The sequence below is a fragment of the Candoia aspera genome, chromosome 4, assembly GCF_035149785.1.
Source record: "Candoia aspera isolate rCanAsp1 chromosome 4, rCanAsp1.hap2, whole genome shotgun sequence".
Taxonomy (NCBI): domain Eukaryota; kingdom Metazoa; phylum Chordata; class Lepidosauria; order Squamata; family Boidae; genus Candoia; species Candoia aspera.
Window position 1 is genome coordinate 76,357,696 of NC_086156.1, and position 21,859 is coordinate 76,379,554.

Consider the following 21,859-nt stretch of genomic DNA (forward strand, 5'->3'; position numbering starts at 1 on the left):
ATCGTGTAACAACATGGATTCTGTTCCAACCCAGAGTTTTCTTAGTATATCTTTTCCACATTCCTGCAGTTTCTAGGAGACTCAGTACTGTATTGTATAAATATCACAGATTGAGTCATTCATACTCATCAGGCACTTTACAAAATGATGTCCTATTGATCTTTTTACTCCATCTGGTAATATGAGTCTGGACTAATTTACAGTACAGATATTTTATGATATACATAAAGTACTTTGATTATAAATGCTATATAAAATATGAAGTTATCAATATGGGGTTGAATTCAGCTTCCTGCAGTGGAAGTATTTAGTTCCAGGTTCGCTTTGTTTGTTGCAGTACAGAGATTCATGGGAGAAATTGGTGGTGGTCTCAGTGCTGTCATTTTTAATTATTTCCTGGCTTCAGAAAACTATTGTTGCCAGAAAAAAATGGGAGAAGAAATTAAAATGGTGAGAGAGTCCTAATAAAATCATGCCTCCCTAGTAAACAAGCCATCACCAGTCTAAGTGGAATCAATAATAGCTCAGTTCCGCAATTTTGTAGTTAGTGTAGATGAAATTAAACTACGTGGACATGATTTGATTTATACAAAACAACTTCCTGAATTCTTTATTTTTGTTAATCTTTAAAAAAGAGAGTAGCCATAGTTTGTGGTTAAGCACAATTTACTCAGTAATGCCTTAGGTAAAAATGATGTTGGATGGCAGGACTGGGAAATCTTGATCTATCTTAGATGCTGCAGTACTGCTACCAAGTTTTTGATATTTTGACTAAATGAGATTAGACCAATGAGCTTTAAAATATATGTAAACATTGAGGTGATTTGTTTTGGTTTGTTTGTTTGGTCCTGTAGGGTCGGCTTCCCCGATATCTAATTAACCAAAGCTTGGGTGCCACCATGACAGAATTTGTGTTCCACCTGCGCAAACGAATTACAGAGGTCACATCAAGATCTAATTCTTAAAACTTGGTTTAATATTGCCTTTTGAATGTTCTGTGAACCTATCAAGGCCCAAAGAAGTGGAGACCTCTTCCTACTAGTTGGAAAAAAGTATATCATTTAGCTGACCTTCAAGATAAGGGTGAAAAATGAACCTGTGGTGGTGTCTTCAGGATGTCAGTGAATGGACTCAGGAAGATGATCATGTGGGAAGAGGAAAAATAAGATGGCTGATGGTTCAGATCAGAACATGTTGAAGAGAAAGATTGGGACAGCATCTTCAAATCTCTTGCTGATGATCAAAGCTAACACTGCAATTATAAGTTGAGCCATAAGATGTGCCAAATTCATACTTGCAAAATCCAGTTGCTTAATCCATCACCTTCTATCTGTCCCTCTTTTCTCCCTTGGCACAGTCATACTATTTCTGAGTATTGTAAACTCATAAACCCACCCAAGTGTTTTCCATATCAGGGTTGAAGATAATCCTATATATGCAGTGACGTGGTTGGAGTGCAGCAGGATAAATCAGATAGTTTTCACTACTGTATCAACTCTGGATCCTCCACTTTCCTAAAGAACGATCTACCCCTGCATGACAGAGGACTGAATTGCCCAAAGGTTTGGCCATAATTCGACTATTATGTCCTTGAAGAGGTGATGGTTACAGGAAATGAAATTCCTACTGTCTCTGTTGAATACATGAATTACAGTTTTGCTTCAAGCTGGTATCTGTCCTTCTGGACTGCTGTTCTAGTTCTATCATGCTTTCTTTTTAGTTTCTTCTTCCTGAGAATGTGAAGAAGGCCCCATCTCTGTAGAACTGAACCTTCTACAGTGGCTGACATTTCATAGTTTTGGTTATCATCTTGCATTCTGTTGTGAATAGCTGGAGAACTTGCTAATCAAGTCCAAGATTCATATTCTATATATTCCTAAATGACTTCTTAATCCAGAGAAGTAGATTCCAAACCTTTTCTGCAAGGATGTACATTGAGTGCAAGAGAAGCTTACTTGAAAATATCTTGTCATCTGCTGGCAGAGACGGGCATTGCTTCTTCTCCTTGCCCATGCAACATCATGAGGCATGTGCTGGATTTGTCATAATAGGGGATGGAGCTTCTTGGGGCAAAGACAAGGACTATGGCCAGAGTGTGGGGATTGTGCACCCTTAAGGTACATGGTTGGGTTCCATCTTCTCCCCCCAAAATTCATTTCTATGGGAGAAGCTTCCTTAATAAATGCATGTCCCGAGAAGGCTTCAGGATATGAATTGGACTAGCAGTTCTCTCTGTCTTATATCTTGCCTATCCACTGAAGTGAAACCTTACTGTCCTCCATCTCTGGGGATGAGGAAAGTCAAACAAGAAGCTGCTTCAAAATACTTACCCTGATTTTTTTAATAACTTGCACCACCATGAGATATATGCAGGAGTTCTAAGGATTAGTAATTAATCTTATTAAAATGCCTTCAGTTATTTGTAGGCATTCTGGACATCCTTGGGAAGTAGATGTACTCTTTTGTAAATCTAACACAGAGAACTATTTTCTTTGCCTTTACACTTCATTTAAAGAGCCACCTGAATAAAAAAACATGCCATTTGCTTCAAATATTTGTGACTTAATCAAATAAAGTACAGTGATAAAAGCTCCAGTGTCTCACTGTGTATTTCCTTTGAGCCTGATTTATCTTTTTTCTTTCAGCTCTAAGGCTGTTGGGCATGATGGGAGTTGTATTAGTGTGAATGTTCAAAGTATATGAGGTTTAGGGCAGACTACAAAACAGGAAGGAAACAGTTCAGTTCACTAATGTAAGATGTCAGCTGCTTTATCAGTGTTGTGCCCATTATTCCAAATAGGTTTTTGCTTCTCTGTATTATATAATTAGCAGGTTTTTTTAATATATAACATGACCTAGGAAATACTCCAGGAAATAAAGCCAGACTGCTCACTTGAGGGAATGATATTAAAGGCAAAACTGAAATACTTTGGCCACATAATGAGAAGACAGGACAGCCTGGAGAAGATGCTGATGCTAGGGAGAGTGGAAGGCAAAAGGAAGAGGGGCCGACCAAGCGCAAGGTGGATGGATGATATTCTAGAGGTGATGGATTCATCCCTGGGGTTGCTGGGGATGTTGACGACCAACAGGAAGCCCTGACATGGGCTGGTCCATGAAGTCACGAAGAGTTGGAAGCGACTAAACGAATAAACAACAAAACATGACCTAAAGCTTGTTTTCTCATAAGTGCACATGTGTTCTGTTGTAGCTTCTCCCTCATAAGCATGCCCATGATTTTCTTTATTCAATCTTGTGAGATAGACACAACCAAGAGCCTTGTGCTGCCTTAAAAAACCAAAATGATTTAATGTTTTCATGGACTGCAGGCCACAAAGCTATGCCTTAATTATTAGCCTTTTAGATGGAGTTTAATGTGGCTATCCGGTGAGTTTGGTCTAGTGGTTAAGGTGCTGGGCTAAAAACCAGGAGCCGGAGAGTTCTAGTCCTGCCTTAGGCGTGAAAGCCAGCTGCGTGACCATGGGCCAGTCCCTCTCTCTCAGCCCAACTCACCTCACAGGGTTGTTGTTGGGAAAATAGAAGGAGAAAGGAGTACTAGGTATGTTCACCACCTTGAGTTATAAAAATAATAAAGGCAGGATAGAAAATAAATAAAATAATTAAGTGCTTGGTACCTCATTTTGTGGCTTGCACGTCAAAACTGTTTGCTGAAGATACAGAGCTTGAATAGAAGAGAATATATGTAGTTCAGGGTTGAACTGTGGAGTCCTTGATGCTCTCTGAGCTTAGTTGTTTGCTTGCAGACATTTCATTACCCAACTAGTTGGGTAAAGAAACATCTGCAAGCAAACAACCAAGCTCAGAAAGCATCAAGGACTCCATATAGAGCTTACCAACTACTTAACAATGTGACATCCAAATTCAGAATTTCTGTAGGATTGCAGTTTGTAGTTCTGTGTGTACAAGTAAACCACTGTGTGTATAAGTAAACCACCACTGTGAGCAAGGATTTTCATTCAAGTTGGATGCTGGCAGATTTAAAAGGCAGAATTGCCTGAGATTGCAATATGAACATACAGAAGTGAGAACTGAAACTGATCCAAGGCATGGAGAGAATCATAGAACGAGGAGCTAATTATTAACCCTGTGCAATTTGAGGCCACTATTTTAACTGATTTGGGCTGTCATGAAAGGGGCAATGAGTAATTTCTTTTGGTTTCTGTTGGCAATTGTCCAACAAATAGGAGGAGGAAAAATGCATATGAGCTCCTCTGCCTCCGATTTTGAAAGAACATTACCAACCCTATCTACTACACAATTGGGGGGGGGGGGTGTCATTTGGGGAAGGGGAACCTTTAATTACAAGTGCCACATTTTAACACATATGTCCTAAAGGATTATATAAAAGAAGAAACGTTTTTTAAAGTTTAAAGCCCAGTGTCAAATATATGTATAGCATTGAAAAGGAGAATAGAGACGTAAAATTATTCTAGAATCGTATATAGACTAAAATGGATGAAAGTGGAAAGAGTTCTTGCCTTTGTCAAAAATGAGCCAATTTTAATTAGCTGACAGCATATATCATGTATCCACTGTTGTAGAGGATTTCTCCTAATCGGTAATGCTTGAGCTATACTGAATACTCAAAGTAGCCATAGCTCTTGAAATGAGAGTAGATTTCAATACATTGGGACTGTAGCCTACAAGAACACATGTTCTTTTAACAAAGATCCTAGTAGAGTCCTAACAAGAATCCTATTAATTTCAGATAGAAATGAAACAATAATTAGAACAAACCTAGAGCAGATAAGGGTTCTGACTCCCAAATTAGCCCCCTTCAAATAGAGATCTGTAGCCACAGTTATTAAAAGTGCTCTGAAGCATTTACTACATGTAAAATAGAAATTTCAGTTGTATTAATCTCATGTTAAGATTGGAATTCCTTTAACTCCTAAATTCCTACTTTTTAGCTATAAAGATGCAGGATTCTAAGGATGCAATTCATGAAACAAAGAGTAACTTCACTGTAAGATCCAAAGTTGTTTGCTGCTGTTTTGTATATGAACCATAAGCTACAGCCTAGGACAAAAAAAAAAAAACCATCCCAAATCAATACAGTAATGTAACAGACTCTGTTGAGAAGAAAAAAAATCCAGTCAGCTTCTATCTACTTTATTATAAATCTTTATGGCCATGCCACAAAGATATTATCAAAGACCACTTGAAAAAATAGTATGACTTAATTTCCTATACGATGCAAGCTTCTCAGGTTGTAAAATTTTGGGTGAAGGAATGTGATTGCAAAAAATAAACAAAAACCATTCCTATGTACCACAAAATCCTCACCTTGTTATTGAAGCTACGTATCTTTTATTGCAACCTGACCTCCTCCAGATGTCTGGATGTCTGTAGGCCAATATGAAGTGGCCAGGACTGGAAGGTAACATCTGGAAAGTGCCAGACTGGAAAAAGTCTGCTACATCTAAAACATTTCCTTTTCCCTTTCCAAGCCTTTTGAAAAGCTATCAGAAGATTCCCTAGCTTAGAATTCTTGTTGGAGTAAGAACCTCTACTGAGATCCAGCATGATATCAAACTCAGTGTTTGACCTCAGCAGTAAAGCTCAGGAGACTGAGAGTTCTAGTCCCACCTTAGGCATGAAAGCCAGCTGGGTGACTTTGGGCCAGTCACTCTCAGCCCAATTCACTTCACAGGGTGGTTGCTGTGAGGACAGTAGGAGGAGGAAGGAGTTTTAAGTATGTTCCTCACTTTGAGTTATTTATAAAAATAATAAAGGCAGGATAAAAAAATCTAAAAAATAATAAAAAATAATATACGATGGTTTCGAAGTGAGTCCCATCTGTGGATCTGTTGCCTTGAGTTCAAAATGTGCTGGGTGCTTTGTCTTCATGAAATTATGAGGTATCTCACAACTAGCCTCTAATTCCGTGATCTAGAGGGATTTTTGGGGGACATTGGGAATTCTGAGAGTATATCAAGAGCACTCTCAGAAACTGGCTGCCATCTTGTAGAATGACCATTCATTAAAAAACCCATGCACTAGAAGTCAAATTAATGTGGTAATTGCTAATTGTTTACCATGGTTGCTTACTTTTGGGTGGTGAGACACACTTCCTGACAAGCATGGAGTTGCAGCCTCCCACCACTTTTTTCAATTATGGGGTTTATGTGAGGTTCATGGAAGCTCTTCCATTTTTTAAAATTAAAAGATTAAACAACAAAGTCAAGTCAGGGATTCCAACTGATACCAGGTTAGATATGTGCCTCTAGACATATCTAAGAGGCTCTTCATTATTTAATACTGCTCTGATAGGTCTTGAGGAGGATAACAGAAACAAGCGTACTCTTCATCCCATATAAATACCAAGACCACAATATAGTATGTTCAATTTCGTACATTTTGTTCAAACGCCTTAAGCTATGAAGGAAGCAATTCACATGATCTCTGCTTATGACTGTCAGACAGTATTTAAAGAGAAATGCAGACTTCTTTGCCTTTTTCCAAGCATAGTTTCTGCTATCCCAGTTACTCTGATAAGCTAGTTATAGGCATATCTTATAACCTGCGGCGTTTGCAAGTGAGATGGATTTCTTGGGCCAAGTGTGTTGTTGCTGTTGCCATGATGAAGATGAATTGGAGAAGAATTCATTGATCATTGGGTATGTATTTTAGCAAACGACATGCCTATGCATTTCACAAGTGTCCCAAAATTCTATAAACATGATAGCAATGGCACCCATTTGCATAATTCACGTAAAAATGTTTTGCTTTCAAAGTCATATAGGAAAATTGGTTGTTCTAGACCCACCTCCAAGAGTCTTCTTCTAGGACTGTCCATTCTGTTGCCTGTTCCCCTTAATTTCTGTCACTCCTCTCTAATTCCAACAGAAGGACAACTTTTTGTATTCCACATGTTCTGTTCTCCTTGGGCTGATCTCTTCCCTGCACTTTTCTAGGTTTTTAGCAAGGGACAAAAATGTACTTGCATGGGGCCAGGTTACTTGGGAGACCCCCAATGGTCTCTGCCTGTAGATCTGGCAGGGTGGGCATGTTCTGGGTGCTCTCGGTGAAGCAGTGTTACCTAGTGGAGCCTCAGAAGCATGCCTGCTCTATGGTGCCTGCCTTATGGAGCAGCCTCTACCTAGAGATACGGATGGCCCCAACCCTGTTGGCCTTCAGGAAAACGGTGAAAATCTGCCTTTTCCTCCAGGCTCTGGGGCCAGGATGTTGGGGCCAGGCATGGGGTAGATGATGGATGGATGGAAGTTTTTTACTGGGGCCTCAACACAGTTTACTGTTTTAAATTACTGTTTTTAATGTATTATATTTTTATTTTGTACACTGCCCAAAGTTCCTTTCGGGAGATGGGCTGGTATATAGATTTGTTTAATAAATAAAATAAATAAAAATAATACTTCTTCAGCCTTGGGGAAGCTTGTCCAACCCTGCTGAAGCTATCTCCTTAGGTCTGGATGCCACCATTTTAGCTATATAAAGTAACAACTTGCTATTAGTATAACAGGACCATGTCTGTGAGTGCTTTTACTTAGCTTCAAGGGAGACTTCTCTTCCCTGCTTTCAACAGTGTCCGATCTCTTAATCTCTTGCATTTAATTTCATTATGGGGGTAACATAACTGTCAATTACAAAATCTCCCAAGACCACATATAAAGGAAATGTATTGGATCAAAACAAGTACTTAATGCTGCACTGTTGCTTTTCTTCGTATTCTGAAACTTTGGTGTTTTTAACGAGTAGCCTGAAGTAATTATTCAGCCTGAGCTGCTACATGGATCTAACAGCTCAGGTTGTACAGCATTTATCTCCTAAGTATTCCTTTGCCAGCAAGAGAAATAGTTTGCTTTTCCTCTCATCTTAGATTGGGTTTTCCCTTCCATTTGCTTCAGAGGCAGAGTTAGACCAGGTTATGTCACCTCCAGCGGAAGGAGATGTTTCATTTCCCAGTTTAGGCACTGCCTTGCTCTAGAGAGCAGATGTTCCTGTCATCTGCACCTAGGACTCCCTCAGTCTTGGGAGATCTTTATCCCTGCCGTTTTGTTTTCCCTTATACCTTCTTTTCTTTTCCTTTTCTTTTTTTAATATAGTAGAAAAAATAGAAATAAAAATAGAAACAAAAGAAAAAATAAGAATATAGTAAAGAAAAAGAAAAGAAATATATAAAGAAATGACTTCCCCTTCATCACAACAAGTACAGTATAAACAATTTTAGTAACTTATCACCTTCTCTTAAAATACAACAAATGATCTCTTCTTCCCATTTCCCATCTCTTATATATAAACAAATCCTTAAAACCTCGGCATTTCATTTCTGATGTCAGCAAAAGTCCATTAAGGGTTACCGAGATAATAGCATATCTATTTTATCTTGATCAAATATTCCAACTTTATATTCGTTCCTTTTAACAATCTTGATCTTTAGTTCCTTCAAATAATGTCTTAGAACTTGATTTCTTTTCATTCTTTCTTTGTCCCTTCTCGCAAAATTCTTCAAAGCTTTAACAAGCCTCTTTTGTAAATTCAGTATAGGAAAATTATCCAGGTCACTCTCTTGGTTTGTTATTTGTATATCCCTTTTAATCAGGCCTGCAACTAGGGTCTGTGTCACCCGGGGCAAACATGGATTCTGCGCTCATTTTGGCGCCCCCCCAAAGCAGCACCTGGGGCACATGCCCCACTCCCCCCCCCAGTTGCAGCCCCACTTTTAATTATTCAGACATCAGCTGGTTTCTTTTGTATGTCCGGTGTAACATCTTTTTCCATATCATTCTTGTAGCCTGTCATTTTTAAATCTACTTTCAGATCAGTTTCAATCTTGTCAGATAAAACTTGTTCCTCTTCCATAACACTGTCTATCTATTGAGGCAAATACTCTTAAAATTAACTTCTGGGTCCATTGTTCAAAAATATCCTTCAATATGTCCAATGTTAAACTATTTTGCTTCATTCTGTATTTGAAAGTTGAATTTAAGCATTCTTCTCTTTTAATTGTAATCTTTAGTTCCCTCTAGTGTTCAACCTTCAAAGTTGCATCCTATCATGTTTTTTTTAAAGAATTCAAAACAAAAGTATTTTCCCACAGGAAGAATTCTTATAATTAATTCTAAAATCTTATTTCAAACCCATCTGGATCCCTAGTCCATTTGTAACTTTTCAAAATCAACATTCTAATCACCCTTTTGCTGTTTATTCACCACCACCACCCATTTTTTTTAAGTCCTTAAACTTGTATTTAAAACTTATTTTGCTAAGGATTGAAGGAAACTCACCCAGTGCTGTAAAACTTGTTAATCCAAAAGTTCCTAATAGCTGAAAAGCAGTTAATAAGCAATTCCCAAAAATGATTAGAAAAGGAAGTATGTGAACTTAGTGTCCTTTTAAAGGTGATGACTGTGATTTGAGCAAGATGGATTTTCCCTCAACTCCCAGAGCTCTAAACCTTCCAGAGACTGCTGTCTTGTGGTTTCCTCATGAGGAGCAACTGTCTGGAGCACTTGTAGGTGATCTCCAGTCCTCTCCTTGTCTGGAGAGGAATTATGAAGAGCCGGTCTACCCACCAGCTCTTCATTCCTCCTCTGTCGTCGGCTTCACTTTTGGCAGAGCCATCTTCAGTTCACCATTGGTTCCCTGGATGTCCTCTCCCTTTTCATTTCCTCATTTCTCACAAGCCCAGTGAACATCCAGCCATGACCACCAAGCATACAGACAGCAATTCAGTGTCCAGTGATAAATTGGAGGACCTGTCCAATGAGTGGTGCCTCCAGTGTCACTTTAACATGCCCTCCTGTCTCCTGGTCATGCTGTCCTCTGCTCTGGAGGTTTGATTTGTTTGGTCTACAGGATAAAAGGTCCAGCATAGACTGAGCCAGTGAGAGAGACCCTTGTGGCTATGGTTGTGTTGCAGGACCTCCATTGTCCTATCCCTTGGATATTTCAGAGTGTCTTCCCTGACTTCATTTAGTGTGGTTTCTGATACCAGTGTGGCCATGGGGACCTCCAGTGCTGGGAGCTGAATCATTCTAGGACAGCCTGAGGGGAAGTCTAGAGCTTGATGGGCAAAAGGAAGGAGCCAGCCTTTGTAGAGGGAATAGAGAATGGCCTTGAAGGACAGGAGGAAGCTAGCAAAGCAATGATCAGACAAGTATGACCTGCGCCCATTCCGAGAAACTAATTTGAGTAAACATCTCAGATGGGCCCCTCCTTAATTCACACAAAGATGAAGTGAGGGAGGGGGAAGCACATTTCAAACTTGCAAGATTCTATTATCATAGCTGTTACAAATAAAAGTCTTGACCTATATGGCATTGGTTTCTTAGTCTGGTCTACCTCATAGGGCTTGGCACCCTCACTGCCCTAGCAGCTCCCCTTCCTTCTCAAGGACTTCTTTTTTGAATGCCTCAGGGAAGGAGAAATGTAATGTGGAATTGCTGGCTACAGGGAATACTTCTGCTGCTCAAAATTCCATTGAAGTATCTGTGAGGGCAGAGGATTGTAGTTCTGCAAAATCTACGCTTTTGCTGATTTTCCCAAGAAGCCCAGGGAAGTTTGATTTTGGAAGAGCCTGCTGGATCTTCTTCCTGGTCTCCTGAAGACCTCTGCTGCTGGTCTTCCTCCTCATCCAGAGATAGTGCTGTCCTCACCTTATCTGAAGGGAGGATCTGAGTCATGCGTGATGAGGAGCGTGAAGTGGCTGCTTCTTTTTGCTTGCTTCTCTTGATCTCTCTCCTGCAAAAATGGCTTGGGCCTCACCCTGTGGGACCATGGTTCTGAGTGGAGGGGAAATGGGAAGCAGCACCATTTCATCTCTCCTTGCCCCTCTCAGGAACTCAATCCAATTGGGTGCTCGAAAGTGGTATTTCCCACTCTCTTTGCCCTTTTTGGGTGGGTAGAAACAGGCAGGGGCTTGATCCAAGGAGGCTGCTGCCCAACTTGATATGCCCTGGCTTTTCCTAAGAGGTCTTCAGGAAGGGAAATTATCTCGGCAGAGCCAGAGGAGAATGCAAGCTATGGTTCCCTCAGCAAAGGGGGAAAGGATCAAGTGCCCAGTGCCACTGTTTCCATCCCCTCTTGGTGCCAAAGCTATCCAACTCCAAAGAACAGTGTTTTTCAACCTTGGCAAGTTTGAGACGTGTGGACTTCAACTCCCAGAATTCCCCAGCCAGCCATGGGAAATTCTGGGAGTTGAAGTCCACACACCTCAAACTTGCCAAGGTTGAAAAATACTGCCCAAAGGAGTGGTGATGGACTCTCCAGCAAGTGTGAAGTCACACAGCCTGTGACTGGCAATTCAGCAGCTATGGCTGAGCCCCAATTTCCAGACATAGTTTTGAATATATCAGAACACACAAAGCCCTCAATCTACTGAAAAGTCAGTCTGTGCAAGGCTGTAGCCTTCAAATATTTTTGGATGAGATAAATAATATACCATGGAGAAGACCAGGCTAGGCTAGACTGTTTCTCCAAAACTCCATTGCAATCCATTGCTATGGATTCCCCACATCCCGCTATCCAAAACGAAACAGTGAATCTTCTCCATTTTCTGTTGCAGTGACACATTTCAGTATTTCAATAAGTTACAGAAACGGCGGCAGTCAGAGGCAGCCAACTTGTGGAACGAACCAGCAGACCACGCTCATGTGGAGCGGAGAGATGATCATGAGCTTTACAAGCTGCTGGAGGAGAGGTCAAAAATGCGCCGCGGGTCAAAGGTTAGTGGCCGGTACAGATGGAGCCCTTTCATATGGAGCCGAATTTAGTGATGTGGAATTCAGCCACATGTAGCCTGATATATTGGGAGATACAGTAGATGGTTTCTTCTGCTGTTTCCTCCGTGTGAAAGTAGGGAAGTATGTGCCAAGAATGTTCATAAACAAGAATGTTATTGCTGGCTCGAGCCGAGATAAAAAGGAGTGGTGTAAGTGTATGAATTGGTCTTTTGAAGATCTTTCTGGAAATGCTTGCGGCTACATCTAGTTGTCGCTGTGTTTGCCATGTTGTCAGTGAACTGCTTTGTGCATGCCTTCCTGAGCTCATAAGGACTAGAAATGTGATTCTGATTACTCGTCGTCCTCAAGGCACTGAAGCCTTCACTAAATAACACTCTGCTGTGCAGTCCTACATGTATAGGATATGCAGGGGTGTGGGGGCTCAATTTTCTACAAATGATTTCACCTGAGATTAAACTGCAACTTTACCTAAACAGACAAGTATTTTCTCCAAAAATAGAACAAAAAATTATAAACCAAGCTCAAGATCCGTTATACTCTAGTGTGCCCAAGGCAGACCTAGGTTATGGAGGTCTCATTGCAAGGTATCTGGGGGGAGCGGTGTGTGTGTGTGTGTAAAAAAAGGAAAGATGTTGACCACAGTCATGTAATCAAAGCATACTTTACATATGTCATACGGTTGTGGACAACATCTTGACTTTTATGACCTCCCTGTGGACACCCCTGTCTCATTGACCTGGTACTTGATGGCCTTCATTGAAGCCACTAGGAAAACAATCTGGCTGGGAGATGGGAGGATGGAAAATCTAACTTTTGCTTGTCAAAACACCATCAGGAAGGGAAAATGAATGATGTCTCTCAAATCTGGATCCATCCCTTAATTGCCGTTCTTTTTCTGGGCCTCCTGGTTCAAGATCTCAGTGCTGACATCTGAAACCCTGAATAGTTTGGGAGCAGAGTATCACAAGAGATGCACTATGTTTCAGTATGGTCACTTTTCTCACCTTTGAAGGCGCTACTCCAGGGGCCTCCAACAAGTGAAGCAAAATGGGTAAATAGGTCTTTGTAGCAGCAGGCCCCTCTTGCATAATGCCCTCCCCAGGGAAGTTTGCATAAGGCACATATTGATGTTCTTCTGGAGCCAAGCTAAGACAATTTTCCTCTCCCGGGCATTTTTATAGTTTTGGAATTGTGATGGTTGGGTAGTGGAACTGCCAATCAAAGTGTGGCAACACGAGCACCACCTTCCCTTTTATATTCCACAGGGAGGAGAAATGGATTTGGGAAATATGGGTGGAAGGGCAGGTCTGAGAGACACTCAGTGTCCTAGTCTAGGAAAACCTCAATCTATCAGATAGACAAGGTTACTAATACATTTACTGCCAGGGAAGACAAGGAAGGATGTAGATATGTTTTAGTATTAAATGAGCCAATTATAATCCATTTTATGTTATTTAATAAAAGTTAATTATAAATAGTAAATGACTATGCTGACCTATATCTTCCCCACATTCTACCTAATCATGTTATTTTACAGAGATAAAGAAATACAGGAGAAAAACAAAAGAATATATAAACTAGAAAAAGATTTAGTGGTGGTAGCAAGCAAGACAGATCCTTTAGAGATTTCCCAGAGTTAATGGGATTTCTCTTAAAGAAGGAGAAGGAGTATGCTCACAATAAGGAGTGTACAGGAGAATAGTCAGTTTGATTTTAAAAACCTGCTTTAGTGCACTGAGATAGTAGATTTTAAGGTGGCTGTATTGGATGTTCTATGTTTTAGGTTATATCTGTACTATTTATTAATTCCTCCCAAATCCTTCTGTGCTGCCTCAACATGGCAGGGGGGCTATTCCTGGGAGGGATAAGTAAGGAACGTTGGCGGTGTATGCCAAGAATATATATTCCCAGCAGGATCACCCAAGGTGTGAAGGTCATCCCAGCTGCCCAGCAAAAGCAAGCAGGCACCTGTGTTGGGCAGCAGCGATATAGGAAGATGTTGGAGGCAGAAGATCACTTTGGTGACAATGGCAAAGGCATCAATTAATATGCTGCGGGAGAAGGCAATGGTAAACCATTCCTATATTTTTACCAAGAAAACCACATGGATAGAAAATATAAAATGATTGACAATATAATGGCAGATGATGGGCCCCTCAAGTTGGGTATATTGAATATATATTAAGAAAAGCTGGATTGGAAGATGAGTGTGTTTTAAAATTGGAGGAAAAAACATCAGTAACCTGTTCTATGCTGGTGACACTACTCTGATTGCCAAAAATGCAAAGGTCCTTCAAGCTCTAGTAGTAACAGTAAAGGAGCACAGTGAAAAAATGGGACTAAAACTAAATATAAAGAAGACCAAACTAATGAGAACAGTAGAACAACCAGCCTTAGAGTTAACAGTGAAGTTATTGAAGTAGTGGATAACTTCTGTGTCTTAGGATCAACCATCAACAGTAAAGGAACCAGCAGTCAAGGGAAAAAAAAACAGACTAACAATTGGTAGAGCAGCCATGAAGGCTTTGGAAAATATATTCAAATACCTACAAAGATGAGAATTGTGCAAGCCATGGTACTCTCTGTGACACTCTATGGAAGTGAAGTTGTACTCTGAAGAAGCAGGATAGGAAGAGTATTGATGCTTTTAAACTTTGGTGTTGGAGAAGACTCCTGAGAATACTGTGGACAGCCAAGAAAACAAATGAATGGATCATTGAACAAATCAACCCAGAGTTCTCATTCAAGGCACAAATGACAAAGCTAAAATTATCCTATTTCACACATTATGTGAAGACCCAGCTCTCTGGAGAAGGCTGTAATGCTGGGAAAGGTGGAAGGGAAGAGAAGAAGAGGATGATCAGCACCAAGGTGGATGGACTCAGTTACAGTGGTGATGGGTGCACCATTGGAAGACCTGAAAGACCAGGTTAGGGACAGATCATCATGGAGAAAATCTATGTGGTTGCTAAGAGTCAACAATGGCTTGATGGCATATAATCAATGAATTACTTATTAATTAGATTTTTTACTCTTCTTTAAAAAGCGTGTCTGATAATTTTGTGATCTGCCCAGAAAACTTCAATTATTGGGCAGATTAGAAGTAAAAGTATTATTACTATTATTAGTATTACTACTGATAGCAATCATTTGCCATTTGCTTCTATAGAAATAAGTAAAAAGATTAATTGTAGCCCAGTCTTTAAAGATGGGAGGAGAGATCTCATTTGTACCTACATACACACATAGGAAGCCCAAGGCAATAATTTAAAGCTGTAATCCCAGCTTGGCACCTCCCTTGGTACTCACCTGGTCCCATTCTACTTTTTTCTTTGTTAAAGATAGTTTTGGAGGAGCAGGAGCAGGAGCAGGAGGAATACTGCAAAACAGCACCAGCCTCCGAATAATCATATTTCCCAGAAAGTCCTTGGACTATATATAGGTCCATAACCATTCTTAAAAAAATAAAAATAGAAAATTACTCTAGTCCAATGCTTGCTTTGTATATGTGTTCACTGTCCAGTAAAAAGATGCAAAATCTTGGAGACTTAGGAGGGTTGCAGGGATCAACGTCACTGGTTAACTTTCTGGTAAACTGGTGTTTTCTGACTGGCCTCAACCACTGTGGCATCCATTTTGTGAATGGACATACACCCTAAGCAGCTATTATTTTGAGTGTGCATAATCTATTCTCAAAATGTTAATGAGCCCTCTGGTCCTACAAGGTTGGAGATCCCTGCATTCGTGCCTCTGTAAAATCTAGCTCTTCACACAGACGTGCCTTGCCCTCCATAAAATCACACATTTAGCTGATAGTTATAGTTCTGTGTTCATTTTTTTCATGTTCATCACACATTTAGCTGATATATATATAGTTCTGTGATTCATTTTTTTTCATTTTTTTCGTGATTCATCTATTCTATCAAAGGGATACCGACGTTTGAGCTTTGACATCATTGCCCACCGACAGATCCGTCGAAAGGTAAAGGATCGATGGAAACATATCTTGGAAGTCTTAGGTAAGTGTCCTAGTTAGATCTCTCTCTCTATCTCTCTATCCAGTTAATTTATTTAACTATTTGTATAATCTTGAACTTTTCTATTCTGAAGGAAATTTTTAAATGTAGGATCTCAGATACTGTTTCTGTTGTTTCAGATGTTAAAAGTAATGTACACATTAATAATAAGATGGCAGTTGTTTTTTCATTGGCTGAACTGTTGGGATGTCACTAACATTAGCAAGTATTCTAGCTGCAAAGAATTAAATTTGCTATTGCCTATTGAAAATAACCATCAGTTGGTTGACTCTGCAGTTCCTACAAATGAGGAGAAAAAGGGAACTAGAAATAAAGGCTTCTCTGGGCTCTGGCCATCTGAAGGGTTTTAATCCAACAAAAGTTGTTCTTAAAAATCTAGAGAATTAAGTGGATTATATGGAATTTGCCCTTATCATATAGTATTGCCATTAACTGTCTAGTAGCCTTCTGATAATTTAAAACAGGGATTTTCAAACTATTCCAGGCCACGAAATCTGTTACTTAAAAAAAAAATCTTGGAACCCCTGATCAGGAGGCAGAGCTCTAGTGATAGAAAAGTCCCTGTGCTCGAGTGAACTTCGTGTGTGTGTGTGTGTTCAAACTGTTTGAAAAAACCCTGATCTAAATGAACAATGACTAAGCTGGTAGTTAGGCCTAGAAAAAAACATTCAAGTATTCTTGCTTCTTCTCAGGCTCTAGGCTGATGCTTAAATTTGGGCTGCCTGACAGGAATTACTATAGAATTTCCCTCCATTGGCTTGTGTCTGTGTCTTGAAATCAGTCTTGACTCCTGGAGACTGCCTGGACTAGTCCCTGCAGTTTTCATGGCAAGGTCTTTCGGAAGTAGTTTGCCATTGCCTTCCTCCTAGGACTAAGAGAAGTGACTGGCCCAAGGTCACCCAGCTGGCTTCATGCCCAAGGTGGGACCAGAACTCACAGTCTCCTGGTTTCTAGCCTGGTGCCCTAACCATTACATCAAACTGGCTCTCCCATTGACTTTAGGGGGATCAATTATCCATCTTTGGTATCCTCGTGCTTAGGTTACTGTAAGGCTTGGTACATGTGGAGGAAGGAGTTGTAGAAATTTCAATTATTTCTATACAGGGTTGTAAATTTATATCCTGGGATTAGTCTAAACCAGGGTTTCTCAACCAGGGTTCCGTAGAACCTTAGAGTTCCATGAGAGGTCACTAGAGGTTCCCAGGGAGATCAAATTATTTCAAATTCGGGCAACTTCACATTAAAGAGGTAAGTTTCATTCTTTATTTTTAGTTTAAGAACACTGTTAATACATATATACAGGCCTACCCATGAAAGAAATATAATAATTTTATAACCTCTGGCCTATATTTGAGCCTGAATGTGCAGGGGTTCCCCGTGGCCTGGAAAATATTTCAAGGGTTCCTTCAGGGTCAAAGAGTTGAGAAAGGCTGCTCTAGACACTTTCTACCAGGGCTTTATCGCCTGCACTTTCAGTCTGTGCATCATGACACTGAAAACCTAAGTAGTTCAGGTAGAGATTTCTCTGACTTTTCCAAACCACAAATGCCACCTCCCTCTTCCACAATCTCAGGAAGGCCACTGAAAACTATTTTTGATTTCAGTACAGTTGGGAGGATGGCAGACACCATTTTTGGTGCAATTGATGTCCTGGTGCTGTATGCTGGAACTATCTGAACTTTAAGATTATTTTCTATGGCTTGTTTTATGGTAGTTAAAGTAAGGTGGTGATTATACTGTATGGAAGCCTTTCCTTTTGTAGCATGTTGATTATAGAATATCTTCCTCAGAGGACCCTTTGGTGTCAGATAAAGGCTTTTTACATGTTCGAGAATGTCTAAATAGCAACCTGAAATTCGGTGAAATATCTTTTTATATTTGTTTGAAAGTGTATTTTCATGTTGTTTCTGCTGGAATTCTCTGGCAGTGCATACAAATACAACAGAGGAAGATTTAGTGAGTTATTCTGAATGTGAGTTATTCTGAATGATGATATTTCCGCAATATAGGATTCAAAGCTGAAGCAGATGGGCTACTCACTGTAACTTCCAGTACTTCATATGAATCTCTCCACAATCCTCAAGAGGCCCGCAGGCTCCACGCTACCCTGGCTGAGCAGTCATCCATTTTCGGTCATCACCGTGGTGGTCCACCAGAGAGATATCTCTTTGTCCTGGTGAGTAGGGAGAAAACTGTGGAGAATATGCTGCCTACACAATGCAATATCAGAAGAAGCTGTGGATATTATTCACAGCATCATGGAAACTATTTTGGAGGGTGAGAACAGCAGCTGAATTCCTCCTAATTAATGGAAACTTGATGTACGTCTTCCCACAATGTTGTGGAGCAGATGTAAGTTGATTGCTTCTAATGTACTTTGTGGCGCATTGCCTGGAAAAAGAAAAAAGCTTTCGAAAGGTGGTCTGAGCCAAAAGTAGTCCATTTTAAAGTGGACAAGTGTTAGAAGATGTTTGGGGCAACTTTAATAAGACTTGCTACTGTTCTGTCACCCCAAGAGGGTCATAAACAACAGTAAGAATTAATCCTTAAGCCATCATCAACCTAATTGAAATCATTACCTGTGGAACACAAATAATGTATTTATAGAAGGTTGATGCAAAATGTAACAAGGGAAATCCCAAGGTCTAATTTTAGGTACCCTTTTTGATAGAAAAGGAAAGCAGTGAGATATCAAAAGGAAGAAAGAGACAAACATTAGGTAATAGGGTAGAGAGGATTGTTGAAATTTATTCTATTTGCAGCTGCCATTGTCCAGCCCTCAAGATGCTGGGATTGGTAGGGATGTTTCCAGAGTGAGGTCAAAGAAGCCAAGATGGTGTCTGTGACCCACAACTGAAGCCTGGTCCCTTTTTCATATGCATCGCCTGTGCAACTGTTAAACCTCCAAGGTAGTCCTGACAAGAAGCCCAATCAGGAGTACTAGCTCTATCTTTACTGCAAGGGTACATTAACAGAATCTTGCAAGTATTTATCCCCTCCTTTCCTTTTACTCTCTGAAAAACTAGGAAGGGTCCTTTCTGAAATGTTTCCCATGCCCTCCCTCCTTCTGTGGTCTGAGATACCTTTTACGTGCTGGTTGTCCAGTCTGCATTTCTTTCTTCTGTCTCCCAAGATCATTCCCACATACCATTACAGCAACACACATAAAAAAGGAGCAGGTTTGACTATATGGGCATGGCTTCCATCTTGATCTTTTTAAAACACACTTTCCCACAGAAGGCCCTGGACTTAGGCTACCACATCTATGCTTCAAAACTATGGATGACAACTAGAGAGCAGCAAAGAGTTTGGGTTTTCTGTATCTCTTTGCTGCCATCTAGGTGAGCATTATTTGTTGAGGAGAATAAATCTCATTTTCTAACAATGCCATTGGAACAACACTCTACTTGGTTGTGCCATTCCTAGCAAGCCATTACAGGGAGAGAATTGAGAAACTGGTAGAAATAGGGCTGTTGCTACTTGAAGCAGTAGCCCAGCAAATTTTCTTAAAAACTCCAAAGGCTGCTTGGCTGCCCATACTTGTCTGGTTCTCCCTAGACAACTCATTGAGAAGGTCTTCTGCCTTCCTGAGGCCTGCCCGTGGGCCTCCAGAAGGGTAGGTAGAGGGACATTTTCAGCTCAGTTTCATTTCAATGACCTCTCTCTCCTCTATAAAATGTGGATCTGTCATTTCCGAATACTTTCTTTAGTAATACATTATGTCAGTAAAAAATCACCTTAATTGCATTAACTTTGTTATTGCTTGTCATTCTGCTTTTATTGTGTTAAGTGGTAATCTGTACTCCCCACAATCCCTCCCCACAGATATCAGTCTATCATCTTCTGCTGCTAACTAGACCACATTTTTTAATCTCCTTCTGTTTATGACCACATAAAATTTGCTTATGTGCTCCCTTTAGGAAAGACTTAAATGGAGTCCTTCAGTCCCTCTGAAATATTAATTTTCTAACTGCTCCTAGAGTTGCATTAGGAAGGATTTTGGATTTTCTCAGATGGATTCCTTTAAGCATTTTGTGTCCCCCCCCCACTCACACCAAAAATGTGGAGGGATCACTGAGTACAGTATTTTAAAAAGTAAAATAATGAAAGCTGGGGAAACTAATATTTAACAAAATATTTGGGAGACCTGTAACCCCAGGACTACTCAAAATCTTTACTGCCTTTCTTCCAATATTTCCATATTTGCTATACCACACAGTTCTATAAGATAGAAATGTGATGTAATCTAGGATTTACTGATAACTGGGGTTGGTTGTGATTTATCTTGAGCCATTTCTTATCATATTTCTGATGTATTTTTTCACCTTTACTGTGTTTCCGTTTATTCATATTCCAATTTCAGGACCGGCTTATTCTCCTTGATGTGGTTGATGATTTCCTGTCAGCTGCACGTCACTTTTATCCTGCAGAGGAAGAAGAAGACAACATGTCTTCTAGTGATGGAGGACTACCTACCCCTGGTCCCATCTTAGTCCAATTAAATAGTGAAACTCAAGAGGAGGAGGAGGACAAGGAGGACGAGGAGGACGAGGGGGGGAATTAAATGAGGAATAATCACATTTTGGAGAGGCAAAAAGGAAGAAATTGAAGAATCTGAGGAAAGTACCATGGAGAGGAACCAACTCAAATCAGTTACTGGACCTATGAAGGATTAGAACAGGGATTCTCAAACTTCGTTCCTTAAATTCTACCAATCATCCTATCCAAAGTATTAGGACTCACATAATAGAAACAAAAAATCCATATGCTGACAACGACAGCTGTATGTTTACAAGTAATCTGTTACTGTATTTATCATTTACAGTAAGTGCAGTACATTTACAGTTCATTTGCACTAAGACTTGAAATTTCAACTACTTCTTCTGTGTCCCATCTAGCCTGCTTCTGAGTCCCACTGATGCCATCCGTTGAATCTAGGTAACTAAATTATGGACTTTTAAAAAATTCTTTTTCATAGAATAAACTCATACTTTCCCATTTCCTTCTTTTGTTATTATAGCACATATAAAGTAATGTTTGAAGTTTATAATATAGGTAGGTCACTGTCCCTCCTAAATGATAAAAAAAAGGAAGTAGTAAACATTTGAGGGTAAATAATGAAGCAGAATTATCTTTCCTTTTTCTATAATTTAGTCTTCCCAAAACTGCCCTTTGCTACTGGGTGCTGATAACTTATTTTGTGCTTTGGTCTACAAGGCTCAGAGCCATTTTATTTTTCATTTGTGGTTATGTCTTACACATGATAGAGGTTGAGGGTGAGAAATGTAAAACTCTCCAAAAATAGTGATCACAACACTCACCCTTCTTACCAAACACAATAAGCCCACATCAGAGTTTCTTGTGTAATACAACAATACTTCAGCTGCATGCAAAAATGGCTTCAAATATCATGCTAAGCCATGATTTAATTCATTATGGTTTGTTGAACAAGTCAGAATTCACTGGCTCACACAGCATTCTAATCTATTTGGCTTTGCCTCCCACCGTCTAACTGTACACAGCCGATGGCCCTAAGAGGCCATCTCTTAAAAAAATAATAAAGCAGTCTATCCTGGAAAAACATTGCCCAACCTAGTTTAGCATGGATGTGAGCCCAGACACTTCTGCTTTGCTAAACAAACCATCACAGAGCACAGTGTGCAAAACCAACCATGGACCTTGGGGGCAGCTTATGGCTTTGATTCTGCACATTTTCACCATGGTGCCTCTTCAGTCAGGGTAGTCCTGACCCTGGAGTTCTGTCACCAACTTTAAAATTGACTGCTGTGTTTTCAAACCTGGGGTGGGCCATGCAAGAGAAGCCAAAGCCAGAAGTATTTTCTCATGGGAACAATCTTGTAGGATTTAGCCTTTATTATTTGTTCACATACTGTATCAGGGTTCCTCAACCTTGGCAACTCTAAGCTTTGCTGGCTGGGGAATTCTGGGAGTTGAAGTCCGCACAGCTTAGAGTTGCCAAGGTTGAGGAACCCTGCTGTATGTTAAAAGTCAAGGTCCTGGCTTCTATGTATTTCTATTATGTGTCTTTTCAAAAGTACATTTCTTACTCTTTTGATTATTTAAAAAGAGGCATTA

General features: G+C 40.1%; 2 protein-coding genes across 2 annotated transcripts in view; both read left to right on the plus strand.

Moving 5' to 3' along the window:
• The window catches only part of STARD3 (StAR related lipid transfer domain containing 3), a 44,531-nt gene extending 41,939 nt beyond the window's left edge, over positions 1–2,592 (plus strand). Inside the window, exon 15 of the mRNA XM_063300642.1 lies at positions 855–2,592. Coding sequence (XP_063156712.1) covers positions 855–965 — 111 coding nt within the window. The 3' untranslated portion in view covers positions 966–2,592. The remainder of the gene's footprint in view (positions 1–854) is intronic.
• Positions 2,593–9,686: 7,094 nt separating this feature from the next.
• MREG (melanoregulin) lies at positions 9,687–20,327 on the plus strand. The gene is made up of 5 exons (XM_063301839.1): positions 9,687–9,754; positions 11,549–11,708; positions 15,655–15,745; positions 17,773–17,939; positions 20,127–20,327. Exons 1-5 carry the CDS (start codon positions 9,687–9,689, stop codon positions 20,325–20,327), a joined length of 687 nt encoding a protein of 228 aa, XP_063157909.1.
• The last annotated feature ends 1,532 nt before the right edge of the window (positions 20,328–21,859 follow it).